Raw genomic sequence first — 22590 nt, forward strand, 5'->3', positions numbered from 1 at the left:
CAGATTTCATTAACTTGCTCTAGCGGTCTACATGATATGCCACCTCAAGACAGTTAAGAAAATAATTATAGGAATAACATTTAATCTGTGCATGTGCTAGTAATTTGGATCTCACAATGTATTGATTAATGGATAAATCCTAGTTTGGGACAGTAATTTTTATCACATTTCCCGGCTTCTGCTGAATCTATTCTGCTTTCTTCTTGAAACAGGCATTATTTTTTATTTATGATAAATCCACAAAGTATTGATCTCATATAGGTTTTCTGTAATGGCACACTTTTGCTCATGTTGAAGAAATAAGGCACGTGAAACAACTGATCCAAGTCAAAAAGATTATTATTGAACAATCAAGCAGGATTACAAAACAAAGTGACAGAGTTTTAGCACTTTCAAAGTAATTCAGCTGGTGCGCACTACGATCAGATAAAACCGCGTCTTTTTACTTTTTGAAGATGTCCCAGTAATGTGGTTTAACCAATCCAAGTCTCTGCACGTTCTCCAACTCTGAGTTTCTTTATCCTGTCCTCACAGTACTTGGGTGGCTGATCTAGCATTTAAAGTACATTTGTGCACGCAAACAGAATAGATGAACCAAGCAGAATTGTTTTTGCTTCATATGGCTTTTAAGTATCAATTTGATATTAAGCACAAAGCAAGATTTTGGCAGTTAATAATTTCTTTAACACTCCTATATATCCGATAAACTTTCCAACTTATTTATATATTATGGTGCGAGAAATGTTTTGCACTCAGATTCTCTGGAACTGCAACTCTGCTATAATTTGGGGAAGAGGGTGACCAATCGTGTTTGTCACTGAAATCAAGTATACTTTTTTTTTCTAGTGTACATAAAATGACACTTTGCTGCTTTTTAAACATGTTGGGAGGATTTGTCAAAACGTGTTCAGAAAATGTTTAAATTGTGCCTGCTGGTTTCCTCGGTGATTGCCCAACATTTAGTTCTTTACACCATTTTTCAAAACACTAACCACTACATTCCAAAGTTAGGTTTTTGTTTGTTTTTATTTCTCTTAAGTTGCGTTCAGAGTGTATTTCTGTGTATGCTTTTGGTTTCATCACAAAATAAATGGCAAAAGGGGGGGAAAAAAATCTGCTTTCTAGAAAAGTCTGTCTTACTTAAATATTTCCAGTTAGCGTAGTTAGAGGAGTGGGTTATGTTGGCATTTTATTAATGATTATAAATGACTATCCAGAAGGCTCTTGAGGAACTTGACCTCTGTGGTCCCACTTGTTAATCATTGCCAGTTAGTCTCCCAAATAAACTTCTAGATTATAAATCCTTTAGCCAGTAACCTCTTTACTAGCTCATTTTATCTTCATAATGTGTATTGCTGAAGGTTGCTAATAAATTAACCAGGAAAATGCCATAGACATGCATCCCTAATATGAAATTAAAATAGCAGAGCTATTTATGTTAAAGCTTCTCTTGCACCTAACAAATAAGAGTTACCATCAGCTGCCATGCAAACTGCCCAGGTTGTTAGGTTTGTTTTTTTTATGTTGTGTTTTCTTTCTTCTACGCTTCACAAACCTGTCTCAATTTATTATAGGGATAGTCTTAAATTATCCATGCATATAATGTGTATTCCTGTTATGACAAAATATAGGTGATGTATCTTTGCTTGTCTGCAAAGGTACTATTATGGTACAGTCACACATTCAAACACAAGTTGTTGTGTGGGGTGTTTAAAAAAAAAAAAAAATGTATTTAGTCTTACCATATTTTTGTGTTTGTCTCCCGTTAAGGTTTGTACCAATGAAAAAATGTTTTAAAGGGTTGATTTTAAAATAAAATAATCCAAGCACTTTTGTGTTAATTTGTTTTAAAAGGCCTCTGTTTAAAGCTTACATTTATATGCTTCAAGAATTAAAGTGTACTTTCACATGAACCAGACGGTATCAGTGCTGTAGGTTTTCATTAATTACCCTAACTATAATCTACCAGTATTTTTTTATTTTTTTCATATCTGGTACCTGATCTTTATCCTTATCTTTTTCTTTCCAATCATTAGTTTTATGTTATATGATTGGAAAGAATGAATCGGGAGTGTGGGGTTGGATCTAAGCTTGTTACCCTTTTAGTATAGGAAGGGGTGCTAAAATGGTTAATACTCCACCTTGCGGTCATGGGAAACTGAACTTCATTGTGTAATAATTTAATTAAGTTTGATTGGTAAAGTTATTCTTGCATGAGGGATGCTGCCACAAGAGGATATTGAGCGATTGCAACAAAGAATATAGAGATTGATGACAGCCTCAAGAGTGTATCTTTTTATTCTGGTGTTTTCTGTCAGGATTACGAAGTGATCCAGCACGCAGAATAATATCACACATAGGACTAAGGATAACTTTTAACCGGAACTTAGAATGGCTGGACTTAAAGGACCACTATAGTGCCAGGAAAACATACTCGTTTTCCTGGCACTATAGTGTCCTGAGGGTTCCCCCACCCTCAGGGTCCCCCTCCCGCCGGGCTCTGGGGGGAGGAAGGGGTTAAACTTACCTCTTTCTCCAGCACCCGACGGGGAGCTCTCTAACTCCTCTCCTCCCTCTTCTCCTCCTCTTCGGCTGAATGCGCATGCGCGGCAAGAGCCGTGCGCGCATTCAGCCAGTCCATAGGAAAGCATTATCAATGCTTTCCTATGGACGCTGGCGTCTTTTCACAGTGAGAACTGCGGAAGCAGTCTAGCGGCTGTCAATGAGACAGCCACTAGAGGCTGGATTAACCCATTTATAAACATAGCAGTTTCTCTGAAGAGCTCTTGATAAAGGCGGTTCTTTTCGCCGAAACGCGCGTCGTGCATTACAGAAAGCCGATGCATTCTTTTTCAATATATTTTTTCGTTTTGTTTTTGTTTCATTTTATTATTTTTTTTTTTTACCTTCCTAGGCGACCTTAGTGACTTTGTCTATGACCAGTTTGGGTCCTTTTGGAGTTTAAATGGTAGGGATAGCCTTGAGGCTGCCTCGAAGCAGCAGGTAGTACACTTGGTCCCCCTGTTACTTTGGGAGACAGTTAGTAAGTTTAGGGCTACTTAAGGTGTAGGCATGGTGTGTTTTTGAGGATCCTGGCAATAAGTGATTTTTGGCAACTCTTTCCTCTCACTTCGTATTTGTTTTTTATGTTTTGGAGAGTGTGCTATTATCTCCTGAACCAGCTACTTGGACCTATCATCCACCGTGCCTGCATTAACTATCTAACCTGCATTAGTAACTTTACTACTGCCCCCATGAGCACCATTACTACCAAGGCACACTGTATATTCCCACCTATACCCCCTCGCCCCTATTCCAGGCTTCTGGTATGATTACTCTGTAAAGATATATATTGTGGTTGCACTTTTTCAGTGACTTTTCTGCTTAGTGGTTCATAGTACTTGTCTCTTGGGTCTGCTCTAGATAGTATCTGTGAGTACTTATCTCAAGTACTCATGCCGGGAGCCGGGATGTTTTCCAGCTCAGTGGCAAACCATTGCATCAACTTGCTGAGATTGTACTGACAGAAATGGCCTAAAAAGTATTGAAGAGTCTGGGAGATGTGACGCAGAGAGTTTTATGCGAGCGTTTAGGAACATTACAGCTATTATCAACATTCCTGCATGTGCAAATTGAATATTTTAGAATTTTATAGATCGAAGCATAAATGACATAAGAAATGTGGAAAAACCCAATTTTCAGAAACTGCAATGGCTTTTTTTTTTCCTGAGTAATTCAGTACATCTTCTGTGACATACCAAATCAGCAGATTATTGCACTGTTTGTGATTCTGAAATTAGTGACATAAACTGACACAAAATTATAAAGTCACTGCGAGGCTTTCTCTCTTTGGCATACCAACCAGCATTTTGTACGGCCAAAGGAAACACTTTCATTTTAGTAAGTGTGGCTTGAGGTGTAGTCTGAAAGCCAGTTTATATCAGGGCACTACAGGGTGACTACATGACCTTTTTAATACATGTTTGTCGTTGAAACATCACTTAGAACAAAACCAAAAGTATCTAACTTCCATGAACTGATTTAAAGATACTTTTATTGTTGCTTAACACTATAACACGATGGGGCACCAAATTAAAATAACAAATTGCAATATTTAGGCATGACATGCAAATTTTAGAAAACTTCAGGGCAATAGTGAAATTAATGTAGATATGGTCCCGCTGCAAGATTTTTTCTTTTATTATTGCAAGGCTAGCTTAAAGGTAAATCCCCATCTGTCGTATCCCACATTGCTTTACCAGATAGGGATCTACCATTTGCCCATTCCTTGCAGGGTTGAATTTAGCACTGAATAGTGTTTGTGTGTTTGTAAACATGTTTTTGTATGGAGTATGTGTGTGTGAATGCAGGGGAGTGTTCGTATATATTTATGGCATTTGAATGCAGAGATGTGAGTAGTGTTAGCGTGTGAATGCTTGTCAAAATGTACACATTTAAACCCCCTCCCTGTAAGATATAGGCTTCCTGTAAGATATAGGGCTCAATTTAAAATTCTGTTTCTTGCTTTCAAATCTCTACATAATGCTGCTCCCACCTATCTATCCTCCCTTATACCCAAGTATGTCCCGTCTAGGCTCTTGCGCTCTGCTGAAGACTTACGTCTATTTTCTGCCCGTACTCCCACCTCTGATGCTCGCCTTTAAGAGTTCTCGAGGGCTGCACCGTTCCTGTGGAACTCACTTCCCTCATCCGTTAGATGCTCACCTAGTCTCCACTCATGCAAAAAATCATTAAAAACCCACTTCTTCATAAAAGCGTATCAATTAAACTGTTAATAGCGCCCGATTGCTACCTCTCTTGCAACTATCATTAGTCTAATACTATCCTTACCTTTTGTGTCAATTAACCCCACTCCCTCTAGCATGTAAGCTCATTGAGCAGGGCCCTCAACCCCTCTGTTCATGTTTGTCCAACTTGTCTGGTTACAAGTACATGTTTGTTCGTCCACCCACTGTAAAGCACTGCGGAATTTGTTGGCTCTATATAAATAAGAACTTAATAATAATAAATAAAATTAAAAAATACTGATTTCTCTTGAAATTGGCTCTCTAAAATAAGACAAACCTGAAAGTGTTGGCACGCCAGCAAGCTAAAGTGTTTTTGTGGTTTTGGAGTATTTCTTTAAATTATATAATTCAACTGGCAAATGTTTCACAGCATTGTTTTATTATTTTTTATTTTATTTTTGCCTTGTACTGTTTTAACGATATAACTGCATCTTGATGCCATTACTATACAGCTGTTGACGAACACCACACTGTATTTAAAATCTGCAGCATCTCTGTAACTGCCATGTTAATAGAACAATTAGTTTAGTCTGTAGACTGTGTTGAGGCACAGATAAAAATCCGTACTATCCAAGGGATATTGATGCTTTTTTCAACATGATGGATCTGTTCATTTATTTCTTAAAGAGAAATCAAGTTAAAAGACAGCTGTGTGGCCTTCTTGTATTATTCCTGTGCATCTGCTCGGAGCGCTATTAAAACAGATCTTACTATTAATTAGTGTTTCCCCTTTAGTGTGTTTGATTCTTAAACATTGATTAAAAACCCACAGGAAAGATCTCGAAAACTGCAGGGGCTGGAAATAAACACGGAAAGTGTTATATCCCTAGGGGTGTATCTTGTCAAGGATGCAGCTGTGAGTGATTGGTCTTCACCTGCAGAGTGCAAAGTGATTTCTTTCCCATTACAGAAGCTGACACAAAAAATGATCACATTCAAAACAATGCAAATTAAACTATAAACACAAGATTTGAGGGAGTCTAGTGGCAGTTTCCATTATACGGGATGTGATAGGTGGACAGACGTTACATACTTTTATAGAGCATATATAGCACTCTGCAGAAGAGTACGTAGAGCTTGTATGCACACTGGATGACTGCACAGTGTAGATGTAGAATTTGTAATAGTGATGTGGCAGTGTAACTATCCATGTGATAGAAGTACCATACAGAAAATCATGGCGATATACTTATCTCAGACATCCCAACATGGAAAAAGTCATTTCAGGGAGGTGGCCACCTCATTTCAGGTAGGTGGCTTTACTAGCTACTGCTTCCCCCTCCCCAATCTCAGGAGGGGCGCTGGTAGTGGGGCAATGAGGGGCGCTATAAATGTAGTGTGGGATAAGGGCTGTAGTAGGGACTGAAGTAGATGAATGGTTGCAGTTGGGAAAAGGGGCTCTAGTGGAGCATGTGGACTGTAGTCAGGGAATATTGGCTGTAGTAGGGATATGAAGGTCTAAAAGAGGGGGTTAGAGGCTGTACTAGGGGCTAAGGGCTGCACTTGGGGTGATAGAGGCTGTAGTGGGAGGGATAGGGGCACCAATACCTGCCAATTCAATCTATATCTTCCCCCAATGTCTCCCACCCCCGGATAGGCTTCCCTCAATATCTCCCACCCCCTGATAGCTTCCCTAAATATCTCCCACCCCCTCATAGCTCATCCCAATATCTCCCACCCCCTCATAGCTCATCCCAATATCTCCCACCCCCTCATAGCTCATCCCAATATCTCCCACCCCCTCATAGCTCATCCCAATATCTCCCACCCCCTCATAGCTCATCCCAATATCTCCCACCCCCTCATAGCTCATCCCAATATCTCCCACCACCTCAATGCTTACCCCAATATATCCCACCCCTCGTAGCTTCCTCCAATATCTCCCACCCCTCCCTTTCATAGCTTCCCATGCCTCCTTCCTGTACAAGCGGCAATCAGTTGCCTTCCATAACACCAGCTTTGCACCACAAAGATTGGTGCCCCCCTCCCTTCTGTTTTACCATTGCAGGGTAGGGGGCACCTTGAAGTTGGTACCTGCTGGGTATACTATCCCTGGTGGCGGTGGCCGGCGGCACGCTGTTCGACTGAGTGCTGGGTAGTCACGTGACACCCAGTGCTCACATGCAGAACGTGAGCGGTGGGGCTCCCTTGGGGTATAGTGCGTGCGGTTCCCTTATGGAGCCATTGCAGCGTAATACCTCGTGAGCCTCCGGGAGTCGCAATTAAAATGCGGGAGACTCCCGGAACGTCCAGGAGAGTTAGGATTATCTGGTTGTAAACTAACGACAGGTCGGCAGTGTTTTAATTACAAGTATGCAAGCTGTGATGTAAGCTATCATGATATGACATAATTACATAACTAGCCATATAGAGCAACATTTTAATGTTCATGTGACATGTGTGAGTACTTATTAACATATATAGACAGGGGGACTGGTAGGTTCTATGTTCAGAGGGTTATGCCTATAACACCAGGAAGAACTGGCATTGTTTGCATATTCGCTACTAGCTCACAATAAATAAATAGGAATAATGGTACATACCAAAAGTCAAAGGTCAAGTCCTGGGTAAAAAAGTGTGGAAACTCACACAAGATCCACCCTTTGCTCGTATACAGGGGCTGAGGAGGGGGATTAAAAAAAAGCAAACCTAAAGTGCATTCCACGCTCCCTGAGGCTTATCTTGGGCCAAGAGGGGTGGGACAGGATCTGGAGCCTGCAGTCAGTGAAGTTGGTCTCTCCTGATGAAGTCAGGAGGAGGGTGCGTGACTTCCTCTGCTCTTCTCCCAGACTCCCCAGCAGTCCTCGGAGAAGAGCATCGAAAGTCACGCCCCCTCCTCCTGCCATCATCAGGAGAGGCTAGCCGACTCCACTGGCTGCAGGGAGAGAGGTATGTTTAAAAATCAGAGTCCCCAGCCAGAGGCAGGGGATTCGGATTTGTGCACCCCCCTGTTCTGGTGGCCTCTTGTGCCAGCCCTGGGTCCTGCAGGACTAGTAACGGGAACGGCATTCCTGCTGTGGAAAAAGTGCAGGAACACAGTTCTCACGCGTTCCTGCAGGACTCGAGCCCTGTCATGAGTTCTAAGGATATGGCCCTGACTCACAAGGGAAACACAACTCTGCCATATATGCCAAATACCCATACATGTAAATTCCTGGGTAGCAACTAAGTGAACTACCCAGTAATGCAGGACTTTTTTTTTTTTTGCATGGTTAGCCCAACTTAGAATTATACAACTGCTAATCAAATACATGTGTCTTGTGCCCAGGGCCAGACTGGCCCACTGGGATACCGGGAAATTTCCCGGTGGGCCATCGGCACCTGGGGCCGGGCAGGCAGCTGGCTGACATGCGGCCGCAGAGGGGAGCTCTTTTAGCGGCGGTGGGGGAGCTGGCTGTTCTGTCTCTGCTCCCCCGCCCCAGCGCGCTGCTTACGGAGACCGAGGCCGGAATATGACGTCATATTCCGGCCCCGGTCTCAGTAAGCAGCGCGCTGGGGCGGGGGAGCAGAGACAGAACAGCTAGCTTCCCCTTCGGCCGCTAAAAGAGCTCCCTCTGCGGCCGCCAGAAGAGCCAGCTCCCCCATGCGGCCGCCAGCACACAAGTAGCAATTATGTGTATGTGTGTGTGTATGTAATGTGTGTCTGTGTCACAGTCTCTCTCTGTCGTGGTGTGTGTGTGTGTGTCTGTGTCATGGTGTGTGTGTTTGTCTGTGTCATGTAATTTGTGTGTGTGTCAGTCTCTCTGTGTCATGGTGTGTGCTTGTCTGTGTCACGGTCTGTCTGTTAAGGTGCGTGTCTGTTATGGTATGTGTGTCTCTGTCATGGTATGTGTGTCACTGTGTGTGTGTGTGTGTCTGTGTCATGGTGTGTGTCTGTCATGGTATGTGTGTTTTTACTCACCTTCTTTTTTTTTTTTTTTTCACGTCGTGCTGGTCTCCCCTCGACTGGCCCTTCCTCTATGGCTGAGATCATCAAGCTTGATGATCTCAGCCAATCCGCACTGACATAGGAAACACCTCTAGTGACCGTCTTGAGTGTCTGTCACTAGGAAGCAATGTAAACACTGCCTTTGCTCTAAAAAGTCAGTGTTTATATTGAAAAGCCTGCAGGGACAGGCTATAGACACCAGAACCTGTGTGTGCGCGCCTGCTAGTGAGTGGGCTTGCTTGCTTGTGTGTGTGTGTGTGTGTGTGTGTGTCTGCTACTGAGTGAGCTTGTGTTTTTATGTCAATGGCTTTATGTATACCAGTGAGATTGTTTGTTTGTCTATGAGGCTGTGTATCAATCATCTAGGGTGGCAAGCCTTACATATTGCATGCGACAATGTATGGCGCAATGACTTATGGGGCTGGCATAGATTTTTATTTTTTTTTTGGTATCCCCAGTCCGGCCCTGCTTGTGCCAAATTATGACTGAAAACATTGTTTGCTTATATGATTTCTGAATTATGTTTCTCAGTCACTATAAGGTAAAGCGGATAGAAAACAGGAATACATTTTTTCCGGGGATGTAGATTGAGTTGTTTGTAGAGCAATCAAGATTATGCAACTAACATTTACAGTCTCATTTCCGGTCTATTTTTTCATATGTTTTTTCCTTGTATTTACAAAACCTGAAAACAAAGATTGTTAAAAAAAGCAAACAAAAAAAACACAAACGTAAATATTTTTGTATTTGTTTTCTTTGTGTTTTAGAGCCGATGAGGACACCCAAAACTCTGAAGATAGCAGAGATCCGGTCTACACACATTGCTGTTGATTGGGAATCTTTGGGCTACAATATTACTCGTTGCCATACCTTCAATGTGACCATTTGCTATCATTACTATCAAGGGCATGGGGTGAACAAGGCAGATTGTCTGGATATGGACCCCAAGGCACCACAACATGTGGTAGACCATCTCCCACCTTATACAAACGTGAGCTTGAAGATGATCCTAACCAATCCAGAGGGGAGAAAAGAAAGCGAGGAGACCATTATCCAGACTGATGAAGATGGTCAGTACACCATGTAACTTTAATATATGACTTTTCTGTTTCTTTAACGTTTATATATTTGTTTTATCTAATCCTTAAATATATTTTGAGTTTGCTAGTTTGTCCCTATATAAATATTGGTCCAGAATTACAAGTCAAGCACATCCCAAGGGAATTTTGGTAGAGGCTGGTTTTGTAGTGGCATTTTTTTTTTTTTTTGGTTTATTTTTTTGGTTTTTAATTCTATATTTGTTTTCATTTTAATTTTGTAAAGGTAATATAGGTGAACATACAAAAAGTAACAGTAAATTGGTTTACAATGTAAGCATAGGTAAGGAATAGTACAGAAGAGATCAGGTCAAAACCGCACATTGCAGGACTGTTGTGCGCAGCATGCCTGCATTACTGCGGGGTGTCAGTGAGCTATGTTTAAGGTTGCAATTGTAACAGATACCCTTATTTATGTCCAATGTTCCACAACCCTTGCGAGTGGTCCCGTGAGGAACGTTCGTATATGTTGTTATTAGGGTGTCGCTATTGGGGGCGCGGGGAGGGTACGTCATGCCTAATATTACAAGGGTGGTCTCGTCCAGGTCGGGATGCCTCCTTATGGTGAGCCGTAGTCCCCTGTGCTGTCCCGTAGGATTTGTCATTGTGGGGGCGTGGTTTGTAGTGGCATGTTTTAAAGTCCAACCTGTATCATTTAGTGAGAGAACTGCCTTACCTGAAGGTTTCCCAGCTGAATTGTTCATAAAATAAACAGACAAACCCATGTAAACACAGCGGGAAGCAGTGTATGCATGGTTTCAGAAATCATTCTGGCCTGTTAGGTGCATTGGTGTGCTTTTCCCCTCTAGAGACTCGCATGAGAGGGAAGATTTTATGTGACTTGCTCAGAATGATGTCTGTTTCACACCTTCAGAAACATTTACTGGCGGAAAATGATTCCAGCCTCAGTGGTTGCTCTGCTGTCAGGACGTTACATTGTCTGTCTTACTTCATTGATTTCAAATAAAAAGCCATGACCCTGAATAAAGTGTTGTGCACCCTTTAAAGTAGCTTGTTTTAGTCTGCATGAGTCAAATTGTAAATGTGCTTAGTCTCATAAGGGAAAGTTTAATACCATAGCTCTCGAGATACACATATATTACAGGAAAGGCCAAAATCACTAGTTAAACACACTACTCGTTCCATTCTCCCTTCAGACCATCCATATATTTCTCTCAAAATTCCTTTGTTAAGGTGTTTTTTTTATTTAATCGCATTGTTAAACTCTCACATTAAAACTATTTGGATACAATTCTGCACGCTTTGCTCTATTTACTCTATATTTCTATATGTGTTGCTCCCTAATCTAGCACTAGTGAAATTATTTTAATTGTATTACATTGGACTTTAAGTGTGCAGCTATGTAGGAAGCTACCAGGTATGAAGTATTGTATGGAAATCTCTCTATGTATAGATCATAGTATGTGTGTGCTATGTAGAAAAATGTACACTTATTAGAGTACCCATTTTTGAGTTACCATGACATAAGCAGTCTTGTGTAGTAGTATTCTGCATACCTTGGACATAGCTTTTTGTCAAATCTTTTTGTCAAAATATGACCACCCTTCTGCCATTCCAGACTATGATATAGTTCACAGCTCTAACTTGGTCTTATTACATAGAAACCTAGAATGTGATGGCAGATGAGAACCATTTGGCCCATCTAGTCTGCCCAATTTTCTAAATACTTTTAAGATAAGGCAGGGACTAATGAAAGCCTTATCTTGAAAGTATTTAGAAAATTGGGCAGACTAGATGGGCCGAATGATTCTTATCTGCCGTCACATTCTATGTTTCTATGTAATAAGACCAAGTTAGAGCTGTGAACTATATCATAGTCTGGAATGGCAGAAGGGTGGTCGTATTTGAAGAGATGAGCCAAACACTGGGAACCACGTAAGGAAGCATGGATGTATAAGAACACAATGGTGAAGGCAAGTGTGACACTTGGTTACAGTCAAAAAGCAACCAGAGCAGGGGAATACAGCAGCACTGGCTGAAATGTGCATGTTTTTGTTTAATGTATGATTATGAGCCACAACCCTGGGGTTTCCTGTTTTGCCCTCAAAGCTACTCATTAAATAAACCATGTATGTCCAACTAATGTCTTACTCAAGTGTTCAATTAGGTAAACCTAGCTGTCTCATCCATTGGCTAATGTGTACCCTGGGAAACTACTAATAGAACAGTTAGTGTTTGGCTCAAACAGTGCCTTGAGGGAAATGTTTCTCTGATTGTCGCTGGTAAAAGCAAAATATCTCCTAAGTTGCATCCCATATAATCTATATACCCAGTGGTGTATCTTGTTTGTGCTGCCCGAGGCACGACTAAATTCAGGCACCCCTTAATCTAAATTTGCACCACCACTTTGTGTCAAGGCCACATTCACTGACATACACTCACTGACAGATACAGTCATTGGCACACACACTGTTACAACCCTCACTTTCTCTGACAGACATACACTGACACACATACTCTGATATCTCACTGAAAGACACACACTGACACAAACACCCTCAGTGATTTGACACGCTCTGACAGGCACACACATTCACTCGCTCACAGACACACACTCACTGACAGACATGCACTAATGTAGCAATGCAATGTTTTGTGGACCCAGGACATACTTGAAAATGAGAAAAATCTCAATGTATCTTTCCTAGTAACATATTTTATAAATACATTTACATACACTTATTGTGTAATAAGGATAAAATTATACACCCGATATGTATTCTAAAATGTCATGTAGTACATCATACAAATGATCCCATCCAGAGATTTGAAAGTATTTACCAGGAACGTCTTGCCTCTTTTCTTGCAGTACCTGGACTTGTCCCATTCAGTTCGCTGAAGGGCACGCCGTTTGAAGACAAAATCTTTCTGAATTGGAAGGAGCCTATTGAGCCAAATGGCATTATCACTCAATATGAGGTACAACAGCACACATCTGGTGGGATGTCTTTGTTAAAATAATAGCCATAATTAATCATGTCAGGTTATACAGATTGTGCTTTGAGAAGTTCCTGGCAGTTTGAGGTTATTGAACCTCCATGAAGGGCGCAGCAGTGATTAGTACAGTTGTGCAGCAAATCTTATAAAAATGTCTAAATATGCAGGGAATGCACAACTCTTCTGTGGTGTCTTATTTCACCTTTTGAAATATATGGAAACATATTGCATTCATTTTCTATTCATACCTATTCTATTTTATATGTAACCTTTCTTTGTCTTCTTGCCTATCAAATATCTACAATGTGTTTGTTTGGTACAATGTGTTCTGCAGTTCTATAACCTGGCAAATATTTATTAAAGGTTTGTCCATAATGGTACAGCTACATGCTGCAGCTGACATTGATAAGGAACTAATAAAACAAGTGCAAACTTTATTAAAGTACATATTTGATTTAGAAGGTGGACTTCAATGTCAACAGTGGCTTAAGTACCTGTTTTGGGTTGTTTGGGTTTTGTTTTTTCACATTTTATATATTAATGCAATTGTGTTTTTTTGTATGTTTTTTTTTTCTTTTTAATTAGTTTTATTTTAAGTTAATATAATATTGACATTAGGAAACTTAAATATGCATGAATAATTGTTTGTATAAGTATGCTAGTACAGCGGGCAGTATAATTGTATGTATTTTCTTTTAACTAGGTCAAATACAACAGTATTCGATCATTTGATCCAGCTGTTCCAGTGGCTGGACCTCCTCAGACTGTTACTAAACTGTGGAACAGCACCCACCATGTGTTCTCTCAGTTACACCCTGGAACTACATACCAGTTCCTTATAAGGGCTAGCACTGTGAAAGGTTTCGGGCCAGCAACTGCAATGAATGTGACCACCAACATATCAGGTAATTACTGCATTAACACACTATTCTAGGTTTCACTGATGGTTGCATACTGTTGTTGAAAGATCATGTTCTTGGTTTAGAGTGCCTAAATGCTTCAATATCAAGATTATAAGTATCAATCATGGAGAGCCTTGATAGCTGCCCAGCAATTGAAGTATTCTATTTCAGTGTACTTTATTACATTAACTATATTTGTGTAAACTATGCTCATTACCCAGTCCTTATATACATAAAACACACCACAATAAACTTGCAACATATACATTACCTGTATTTATGCAAGGTTTTTAAGTTATATTTTTCAGGAGAGGAGAGTTTAGTCTAGGGCAGGAAACAAAACACATAAATAGGTTTGTTTTTGTGTATGGGCCCCGCTTCTCAGCCTGCTGATTGAAATTCTTATACAGTAAATCACACATCTATGTTTACCAAGTCAAGGACTTGAGAAATAATGGATATGTGTGTTTGTTTTCACAAGACCAGCACTTAAAAAGAATGGCTTCTATCCATTCTTGAACAGGCTTATTTAAGCTTTGAGTGAAATCTGTCAGTCTAGTCGCTAGTACGCAATGCGGTGCACTTATCAATTGGGATAGAATTTTTTATCAATTGTGATATATAAAATGTCTTTTAGATCACAATGTTTTGCAATATTCTTGCTACATTTAGCCATTTCTTTTCCATATTGTCAGTGAGTCTGCATGCATCTGTAGTTTATATTCAATATATATATGTGTGTGTGTGTGTGTGTGTGTGTGTATATATATATATATATATATATATATATATATATATATATATATAATGTGCATGTTGCTGGTGAATACACTTAATTTGCTATTGCCATAACTTTAGTTTTGCCATGTTTCTGTCCAGCACAATCATTGTTTTGTTTCCGCTTAGCTCCAACACTTCCAGACTATGAAGGTGTGGATGCGTCACTCAATGAAACTGCTACTACCATTACAGTTCTGCTGAGACCTGCGCAGGCCAAAGGAGCTCCTATCAGGTACATCAGGATGTCTTTTGTTGACAGCTTTTTACACATTAATTTTCTTACTATATTGATTTCTGATGGTCCTTTCCTAACCTCCGCTTGACAAAGTGCTATTTTGTGTTTTAATTAAAAAGCAACCTGCAGGATTTTACGTATTGATTTAACCATTCATTTGATTGCTCTTTTTCATCAGGGAGTCATTAGAAGATGTTGGTCTAGCACTTATTGCAAATGATTGAATCAGATGACTCTAAACTAGTGAAAAATACCTTTGGTGGTTGGGGAATTTCATTAGTATCTGGGGAACAGAAACCATTAGAATATTAACACCTTCATTTCCACCAGCCCTTAATACTAGGCATGTTAAGTACATAGTAATCACTTTTCTTCAGGAATAACAAAGGTTTTATTTGATAAACTGTCATTCAAATATTGGATCAATATAATACTTTGATGGTTATTTATTTTTTACTATTTTTTTATTCTTTATTTTTGGATGACAGATATGGAACATGGCAGGTAAATTTAGGCTTGTGAAGAAGCCAAAACTTTTTAAAAGTCAAAACAGTGATTATAGGATACATTCATATTATAGGCATGACCGTATATATTTGTGTGTTGCCTTGATGTCATTGACATGGACAAAGGACCCAATACTTATATTCAGGGGAACCCAAATTATATCAGGCGACTTGAGAAGCAATTAACACACAATACAAATGGTTGTGAGTGCAGAATTACTTCCCATTCGTTTATTCAAAGTAGGGTGTATTTATACACAATATTGTTGCAGCTTAGCTTGAAGGTTTAAAAATAAAGTTTGAAAATAATGTAGTTAAAGATAGGAAAGTCAAAAGATAAAATTAGTTAATGTGGCTACATATTTCATAAGATATAAAATTAGTTTACAAAACAGTATGTGGTTACATAGTTCATAAGATAGGAAGGTCGCAGAGACAAATTAGCTAGCAAACAGTCACACAATGTACAGTTTCTCAAAATAAGTGCTCCGGTGGGGGCTAGAATACACAGAGAACGCAAATGCTGACACGTATACAGCATTTTACAGAGAAAAAGTTCATTACATATAAAAAGCATCAGATGTATGCCTTAATTTAATTACACTGAACATTGGAATCAAGATATATTCCCTTACATCATCCGTCAACTTTTAAATGTATAACTTACAGTAAACATAGTATCATAAACATTAAAATTCTACTTTTTTCTACGGCACTTGTCATATTCTTTACTGCCCCAGTCAGGGCTCCTTTGTGGGCGTGGAGCCATTACCCCAACCGGTGCTGTCCCCTGAAAGCCCCCGAGGCCAGGAAATGGGCAATCCCTGCCCCTCCCTCCTTATCCCTCCACCCCTATTCTCTCCTTCTGCTTTGATGCACTCTTGTGATATTAAGTGCTGTTTCTATGTTGTGACATGTCTATTGTTGCTGGTGACATATCCCATAGTTGGCTTATCTCTATGCGGTCTAGGCTAGTGGAGCATATGAGCATGGAGCATATGAGGCAATAATTTGCCGGTGTAGCTGTTGGGTGTTCTTGGTCGGGATACTTTGATGGTTATATCATTTTGTCTTGCAGTTTTTCCAAAAGACGACATGATTTGCAAAAAAAAGACATGCCCAAGTAGGCGCGGCCCTAGACTTTGAGGCCTTAGGCAAAACTCAAACACGAGGCTCCACTAACACCCAAAGTGAAAAAAATAGAATTGCATCTTGTGGTGTATAAGGAGTAGTCACTATATTGAAAGGCAGGCTTGCAGCGTTGGATACAGAGAGTTAGTCTCTGCATTCATTGTTCAGAAGCTTGCACTGTCGTGGCTTCCTGTGCCCTTGCATTGTGGGCTCTCTGTCTGTAATTATAGCATAATTTGCAAACAAAATTAATTTGTAATAAATACATTTAATTTCCAATTATGCTGATCGTTTATTCACGATTGTGGGTTATGGTTGTATAGCCTGCCAGTAGTGTATAAATAAATACTGGTGTGGAGGGGCTATTGTTTGATCAAAACATTTAAAAAAAAAAAAAAATAGTTTACCAAATAATAAAGTTACAGATTTAAAAAGAAAAACAAAAAAATGTGCCATAGATATTTTCCCAATAGTTGACATGGTTTGAGGAGGGAGTGTGACAGGGCGAGTGGAGGTAAGTGGGTCAGGGCAAAGTGCGTCGGGGTGAAGGGTAAATGTGGCATGGTTAGGGGAGAGAGTGTGAAGGCTTCTCCTGCAAGGCAGTTCCTGTCTAAGAGGCTGTTAGGTGGCAGATGGGAAGTGATCCCTTCCTCTTCCTGTCCAGTCTCATACACAGACTCTGTAAGAGCTAGAACAGCACTGAAAATTACACCCTCTGTAACTATTCCTGCAGGTCTGTTAACAATCATAGGATGTAGGTTGGACTACAGAGGACACTGGCCAACACTCCTGGTACTTATCTCACCCCATCAGCCCAATTAAAGGTCCACTAAAGTTACCCAGGTTCCTTCATCTCAATGCGGTGGCATTGGTGCAGTTGTCCTATCATTTTATCAATTTTATGGTACGTAAAACAAAATTCACACTTGTGTTAACAAGCAACAGGCAATTAGACGTTTACAGTTGAAAGCAGTTGTCCACATTCTGAACCAAAACAAAAAACTAGAATTTGCAATGTTAGTTTTACCACTATTTAGGGGTTCTCTTAAAGAACGTCTATACTTTTTTTATATATTGATTTTTAAAGTTAAGAAAGGGCCTTCTTTTCATATCCTTTAAGTGTAATCACAGCTAAATAAAAATAATTTAAATAGATATACATATCAGTCCTGATTGTCTGTCTGCCTGTATGCTAAGTCTAGATCACCACCAATACTATACCAACCATACACCTTACCCTGAGCTTACACAAACCTTAACCCTGCGGAGGCCCTCAGCTGAAATCAGCAGATGGGTTGCCTACTTTCTTCTAGAAGCAGAAGTTTATTTTCAAAGTTAGTCCCTCTTCAAAAGAGAACGGTCAACTCAAAACTGTTTCCAAAAAAAATAATAATCCTTTCATCAAGCATTGCAAGTATTGAAAGGAAATAGATTTTTTTTTTTAAATTTTGTTTAGTTGGTCTATGTAAAAAAAAAAAAAAAAGTATTTGTGTATAACCTTGAGTCAGACAGTGATTGAAAACACAGTCTCTATGGTCTTCCCCGCTTCTGAGCATGGAGTGAAGCATTGATTGTTTTCCTGCTCCTAAACATAACCTGTTTGCAGATGCATTATATTAAAACAATGTCTATGTATACTGCCAACAGCTTATTTGGGTGAAAGCTGCAGTACAGCAACATTCATTGACAATAGTTAAAGCCTGTCTGGACAAATGGCTTCTGGGTCTCTAGCTGAGAAATGTTACACCTGTGTTTATTTAATACGGGTTTTGTTTTCTTTTGTTTGTTTTTTTGGCAGAAAATTTAATTTTTTTCCTCTGCAGGTATTTTGAAAATAACTACAACAGTAAAACGTATAATGGTTTTATTTAATAAAACATTTTTTTTCATTAATCTCTGAACTTCACAGAAAATAAAGAGCTTTTCATTATCATGTCTTATGAGCTCCTTTCAGTTTGCTCCTGTCCACTTATAAACATGTTTCTAACAGTACCCATGGTGTAAAGGGGCACCACTAAGATTCTTCAGTTTAAATAATAATAATAATAATGGTAATCCAAAGAGCACAAAACCCTGCTCTCTGCAATTCACTCTGCATATTTCCACACAAAGAAAGATTACTATGCACAAGTATTAGTGACAATTCATGTTCAAGGTGATCCTAACACCTTGTACACAGCAGTGATGTTATGTAAAGTATAACCTATCTTACTTGATGGTTCTAGATTGTAGTTTGAACCTGTTCACATTCCAATCATGTGTTTCCATCTTTCCACTTGAGACTGAAAAGGAACAAAGGGCAGAATGGAATGGAGCATATCCTCGTGTTTTTATGTGGTGGTAGACAATACAGGTTACGTGCCTTCTGCTTTAAACATTTGTAATAATTTTATCTTCCGCAACTGTGTATAGATTCAATGCGGTCTATTTTAGTACAGTGGACAGATTTCTGTCCATCTGTGCTTGCGTTACAGTATGTCAGTTATAGTTTAGCTCTGTATAGCTCTGAGCCAAGATACTGTGGAAGCCGCAGCAAGGTCAGGAGGTGGGGAAGCCTGTCAGCTCACTCTGTCTCTAATGATATGACAACTGCAAATTGGTGCCTTAAGCAGAGCCCACAGCCAGTCATTATGTTGAGGGCCGAATTTGAGCCTCCAATAATATCATTTCAAAGGGAAATGCTAACGAAAAATGTTTCAAAATATCAGGCTAAGAGCTTAATCTGTTAGGAGTCCTCGGTAAATGCCAGGTTCCTTTGAGGTTGTCGGACTACTTGCATACTAAACATGCTGCAAATAATGTTTCTTTGGGCAAAGATTTGGGGAAATTGTGCCCAGGAACATATAAACTAGAAGCTGTATTACAAGCAAGAGGCAGTTTATAAATTTGTGTTTTTGTGCTGTCCTGAAAGCTCAAATAACTTTTATGCAGTCAGTGTTGCTCAGTCATTTTTAACTGTCTATGTAATAGATGTTTATAAAACACTTGTATTAAAGTGAGCTGACAAATAATACAGTAAAAGAATAATTGAAGTTCATATTTACACCTTGAAATCAGTCCTGCTGTTACAAATTAAGAATTTTTTTTTTTTTTTGCTCAAATTCTTTATTTCTGTATCTTCCCCTTGGTCAACGTGCACTCAGATTTTGTAGTTTTTTAAATTCTTTATTATTGCAGTGCAGATTTAAAGAAAAGTTGCCAATATGACATATTGCACATAATAACGTAATAAGACATAGTTAGATGTAGTCATGGGATGCCACATTTATTTTTAATTTTTTTGGAGGGGTCCTTCGGAATCTTGAGCTCACGCACAGGCTATCTATGCCGAGTGGTAGTCAGGGACATCACCCCCCGCACCATATCCAACTCCACAGGGGATCCAATTGTGGTCACTGTCGACACCTGCCTCTGTGTCAGTTTGCCTGTCGCTGGACCTCGCCTCTTGCCTAGTTGCCATAGTGGGGGCTTCACCCCAGTCAGTGCTGATGGCTCTAGATCAGGGGTTCTCAACCCAGTCCTCAGGACCCCCTACCAGTCCAGGATTTGGGGATTACCTGGGTGTGTCTAAGGTGTTTAGAAAAAGTGAATAAAAACACCTTAGACTCTAAGGTGGTTTTTTTTTCTTTTTCTAAACACCTTAGACACACCCAGGTAATCCCTAAGCCCTGGACTGGTAGGGGGTCCTTGAGGACAAGGTTGAGAACCCCTGCTCTAGATGGTGGTGTGTGGTATGATGGTGGTAGTGCAAGCGGATCATCTTACCCGGGCCTCTCCTCTTTTCCGCCTGCTCTATAAACCCAGGTCTCTTCGACTTTAGAGTGGGCTTGTTAACTGCCCTCCTTGATTGGAGCCGTTGCGGTCTCTGACGCTGTGGATGAACTGTTGGGGGCCCGAGGGTGGAGGGTTGGCTTCGCGAGTAAACCTGCTGGAAGGGTTTGTGGAGCACACGTGGGAAGCCTATGTTGTAGCTTTTCCCAGAAGCATCGGAAGAGGGGGGTCTAGCCTGGATAGAGCGTCGTCGGCAACCTCGCCTCACTTGAGAAGCACGCCCGTGAAAGCGCCATGACCGAAGCCATCTTGAGGTCGTATGTTTAGCACACTGCAGCTTGGGGTAGAGTGTGTCTGAGTGAGGGTAATTGACTGCTGCTGTGGAGGTGGGTACTGGGATAACCCCCTGGCGGTCCGGTGGGGGGAAGGGGTCGCAGAACTCAGCCGCCGGTCAGCCCGTGTAGGTCTGCTGTGGAGTGTGGCCGCCACTCCCAGACAAGACCGTGCTAGGCCTCGATGTTGCAGTATCGGAGCTCCACTGTAGGTAAATCGCAGAAATGCACCAGCCGGTGCCCGGGTGTCCCAGAAACAGTCAGGTAGCTTTAGGAGTCAATGGCACAGCAGGAACAATACTTTAGCATCAGTTATGACTATTTGGTTGAGGAGGCAGTGTTGCATGTGACTGCTTATCATGGCAGTCAAGCCCAGCCCCTGCCACCCCATTTTAAAAGCAAAAAATGTGATGAAGTTTGGTGCCCACAACAGTTCAGGTTTTGTCAGTCTATTGGAATAAAAAAAAGAAATGCATCATGGGTTGTTGGTGAGCCATGAGGACTTCTTTGGAAATGACTAGTCTATTAGCGAATTGTATAAAGCTTTGTATTTATGCACTTGCTACCGTAGTTTTATTCTGTGTAAATGTATATCAAAATATATTAAATATTCCATTCATAAATGGTTATTTTTATTCAGCCAAATAACACAGGGCCCTAATTGAAATTAACAATTCTTTTACAAATCCCATTGAAAAAATGTAATGTTATAATACTTCATAAAGCAAAATGCTAACAAGAATAATTGATCAGATTATAGTTGTTTTTTTCCAGTAAAAATAAAATCACAACATTTTGTTTTTGTAGTAGTGTGTACAATATTGTTGTTGAAACTGCAGTCATAGGTGTGTGCACAGTATGCATAGCAACAGTTTAATGGGTGGCCACATTTTCCTCCCTGAACCCTATTTATGTGCATACAAAGCTTGTGGGTTAGTTTGTGATTGATCATTATTTGATCTAACATGATCATCGTGAAAATAAGCTGTATCCTTACATACGACTTTTTATCTTTGACCAACAATGGCATCTTATTTTTATGTATTTATTTGTTTTTTAAGCTCATCAAAGAAAAGAAAAAAAAGTAATGGGTTGTTTACCCTAATGAAATGTCCTGCACACTTATGGTTGCAACTGTATTACACAACTTATCAATTGTCCTTTTTTTTTTTAACGTAGATTCCATTCATATCCTCTTTAATTTGGATTTCTGTTTTTTACACAGCGCTTACCAAATAGTAGTGGAAGAGATGCACCCTCACAGGACAAAGCGAGAGACCGGGGGAATGGAATGTTACCAAGTTCCAGTTGCATACAACAATGCCGGCAGCGGGGCATCCCCATACTATTTTGCAGCCGAATTGCCACCTGCTAACCTTCCTGAAGCTGCTCCATTCACTGTTGGTGATAATAGGACTTACCAAGGCTTCTGGAATCCACCTCTAGCCCCTCGTAAAGGATATAACATCTACTTCCAGGCAGTAAGCAGTGTTGAAAAGGTAAGCCATCATACCAGGATCGTAAATTCACCAAATTCCTTTAAGCTTCCAAAGAGTACCATCTTATAGGGAGCAACATTTTCATTTGTTCTTTCACTCTTGCAAAGTGGAAATTGAGATTTGAGGAGGAGGCATAGGAGATGGTATGCATTGCTTATGCCCACATACATCATGCAGCTGCCAGATATGAGGAAACCCACTAATGACTGTTTCCTTGACCAGAGCCCTAGCTTGTGAAATGCATGTACTAACACAGCACTTGTGTGGCACAGGAGGGATGGATGGTGTCCCATCCTTCCAGCATTACCCACATGCGACTGTTCAAAAGGAACACTGCAGGCACCATTATAACTTCATCTGAATGAAGCTGTTATGATGGCAGGAGGCCCCAGCCGCACTCTTACCTCCAGGGGTTAAACTGTACCATTTCCAAGACAGTTGTGTAAATGGGGTAGTCACTGATTGACTGAGAGTGTCAGCTGACTGCAGTGGTGCCCCTGCCCAGTGTCACTTTGCGTTTCCTGAAGCTGAAATTTCAGAAACCGGATGCCACCTGGGGAGGAGTTGAGATAAGTGCTGGTCCTCCGGGCACCAGAAGGCACTGTAACAGCTTAATTTAGATGTTATATTGCCTAAACTGTCC

At 40.3% G+C, this 22590-nt stretch overlaps 1 protein-coding gene across 11 annotated transcripts in view; it reads left to right on the top strand.

Moving 5' to 3' along the window:
• PTPRK (protein tyrosine phosphatase receptor type K) overlaps positions 1 to 22590 on the top strand; it is a 405796-nt gene that overhangs the window by 260309 nt on the left and 122897 nt on the right. For all 11 annotated transcript variants that reach the window (XM_063443155.1, XM_063443159.1, XM_063443156.1 and 8 more), the window contains exons 8-12: positions 9504 to 9806; positions 12664 to 12773; positions 13495 to 13696; positions 14600 to 14705; positions 21674 to 21947. In XM_063443155.1, coding sequence (XP_063299225.1) covers positions 9504 to 9806; positions 12664 to 12773; positions 13495 to 13696; positions 14600 to 14705; positions 21674 to 21947 — 995 coding nt within the window. The remainder of the gene's footprint in view (positions 1 to 9503; positions 9807 to 12663; positions 12774 to 13494; positions 13697 to 14599; positions 14706 to 21673; positions 21948 to 22590) is intronic.

Source organism: Pelobates fuscus, chromosome 2, assembly GCF_036172605.1.
Source record: "Pelobates fuscus isolate aPelFus1 chromosome 2, aPelFus1.pri, whole genome shotgun sequence".
Lineage (NCBI taxonomy): Eukaryota > Metazoa > Chordata > Amphibia > Anura > Pelobatidae > Pelobates > Pelobates fuscus.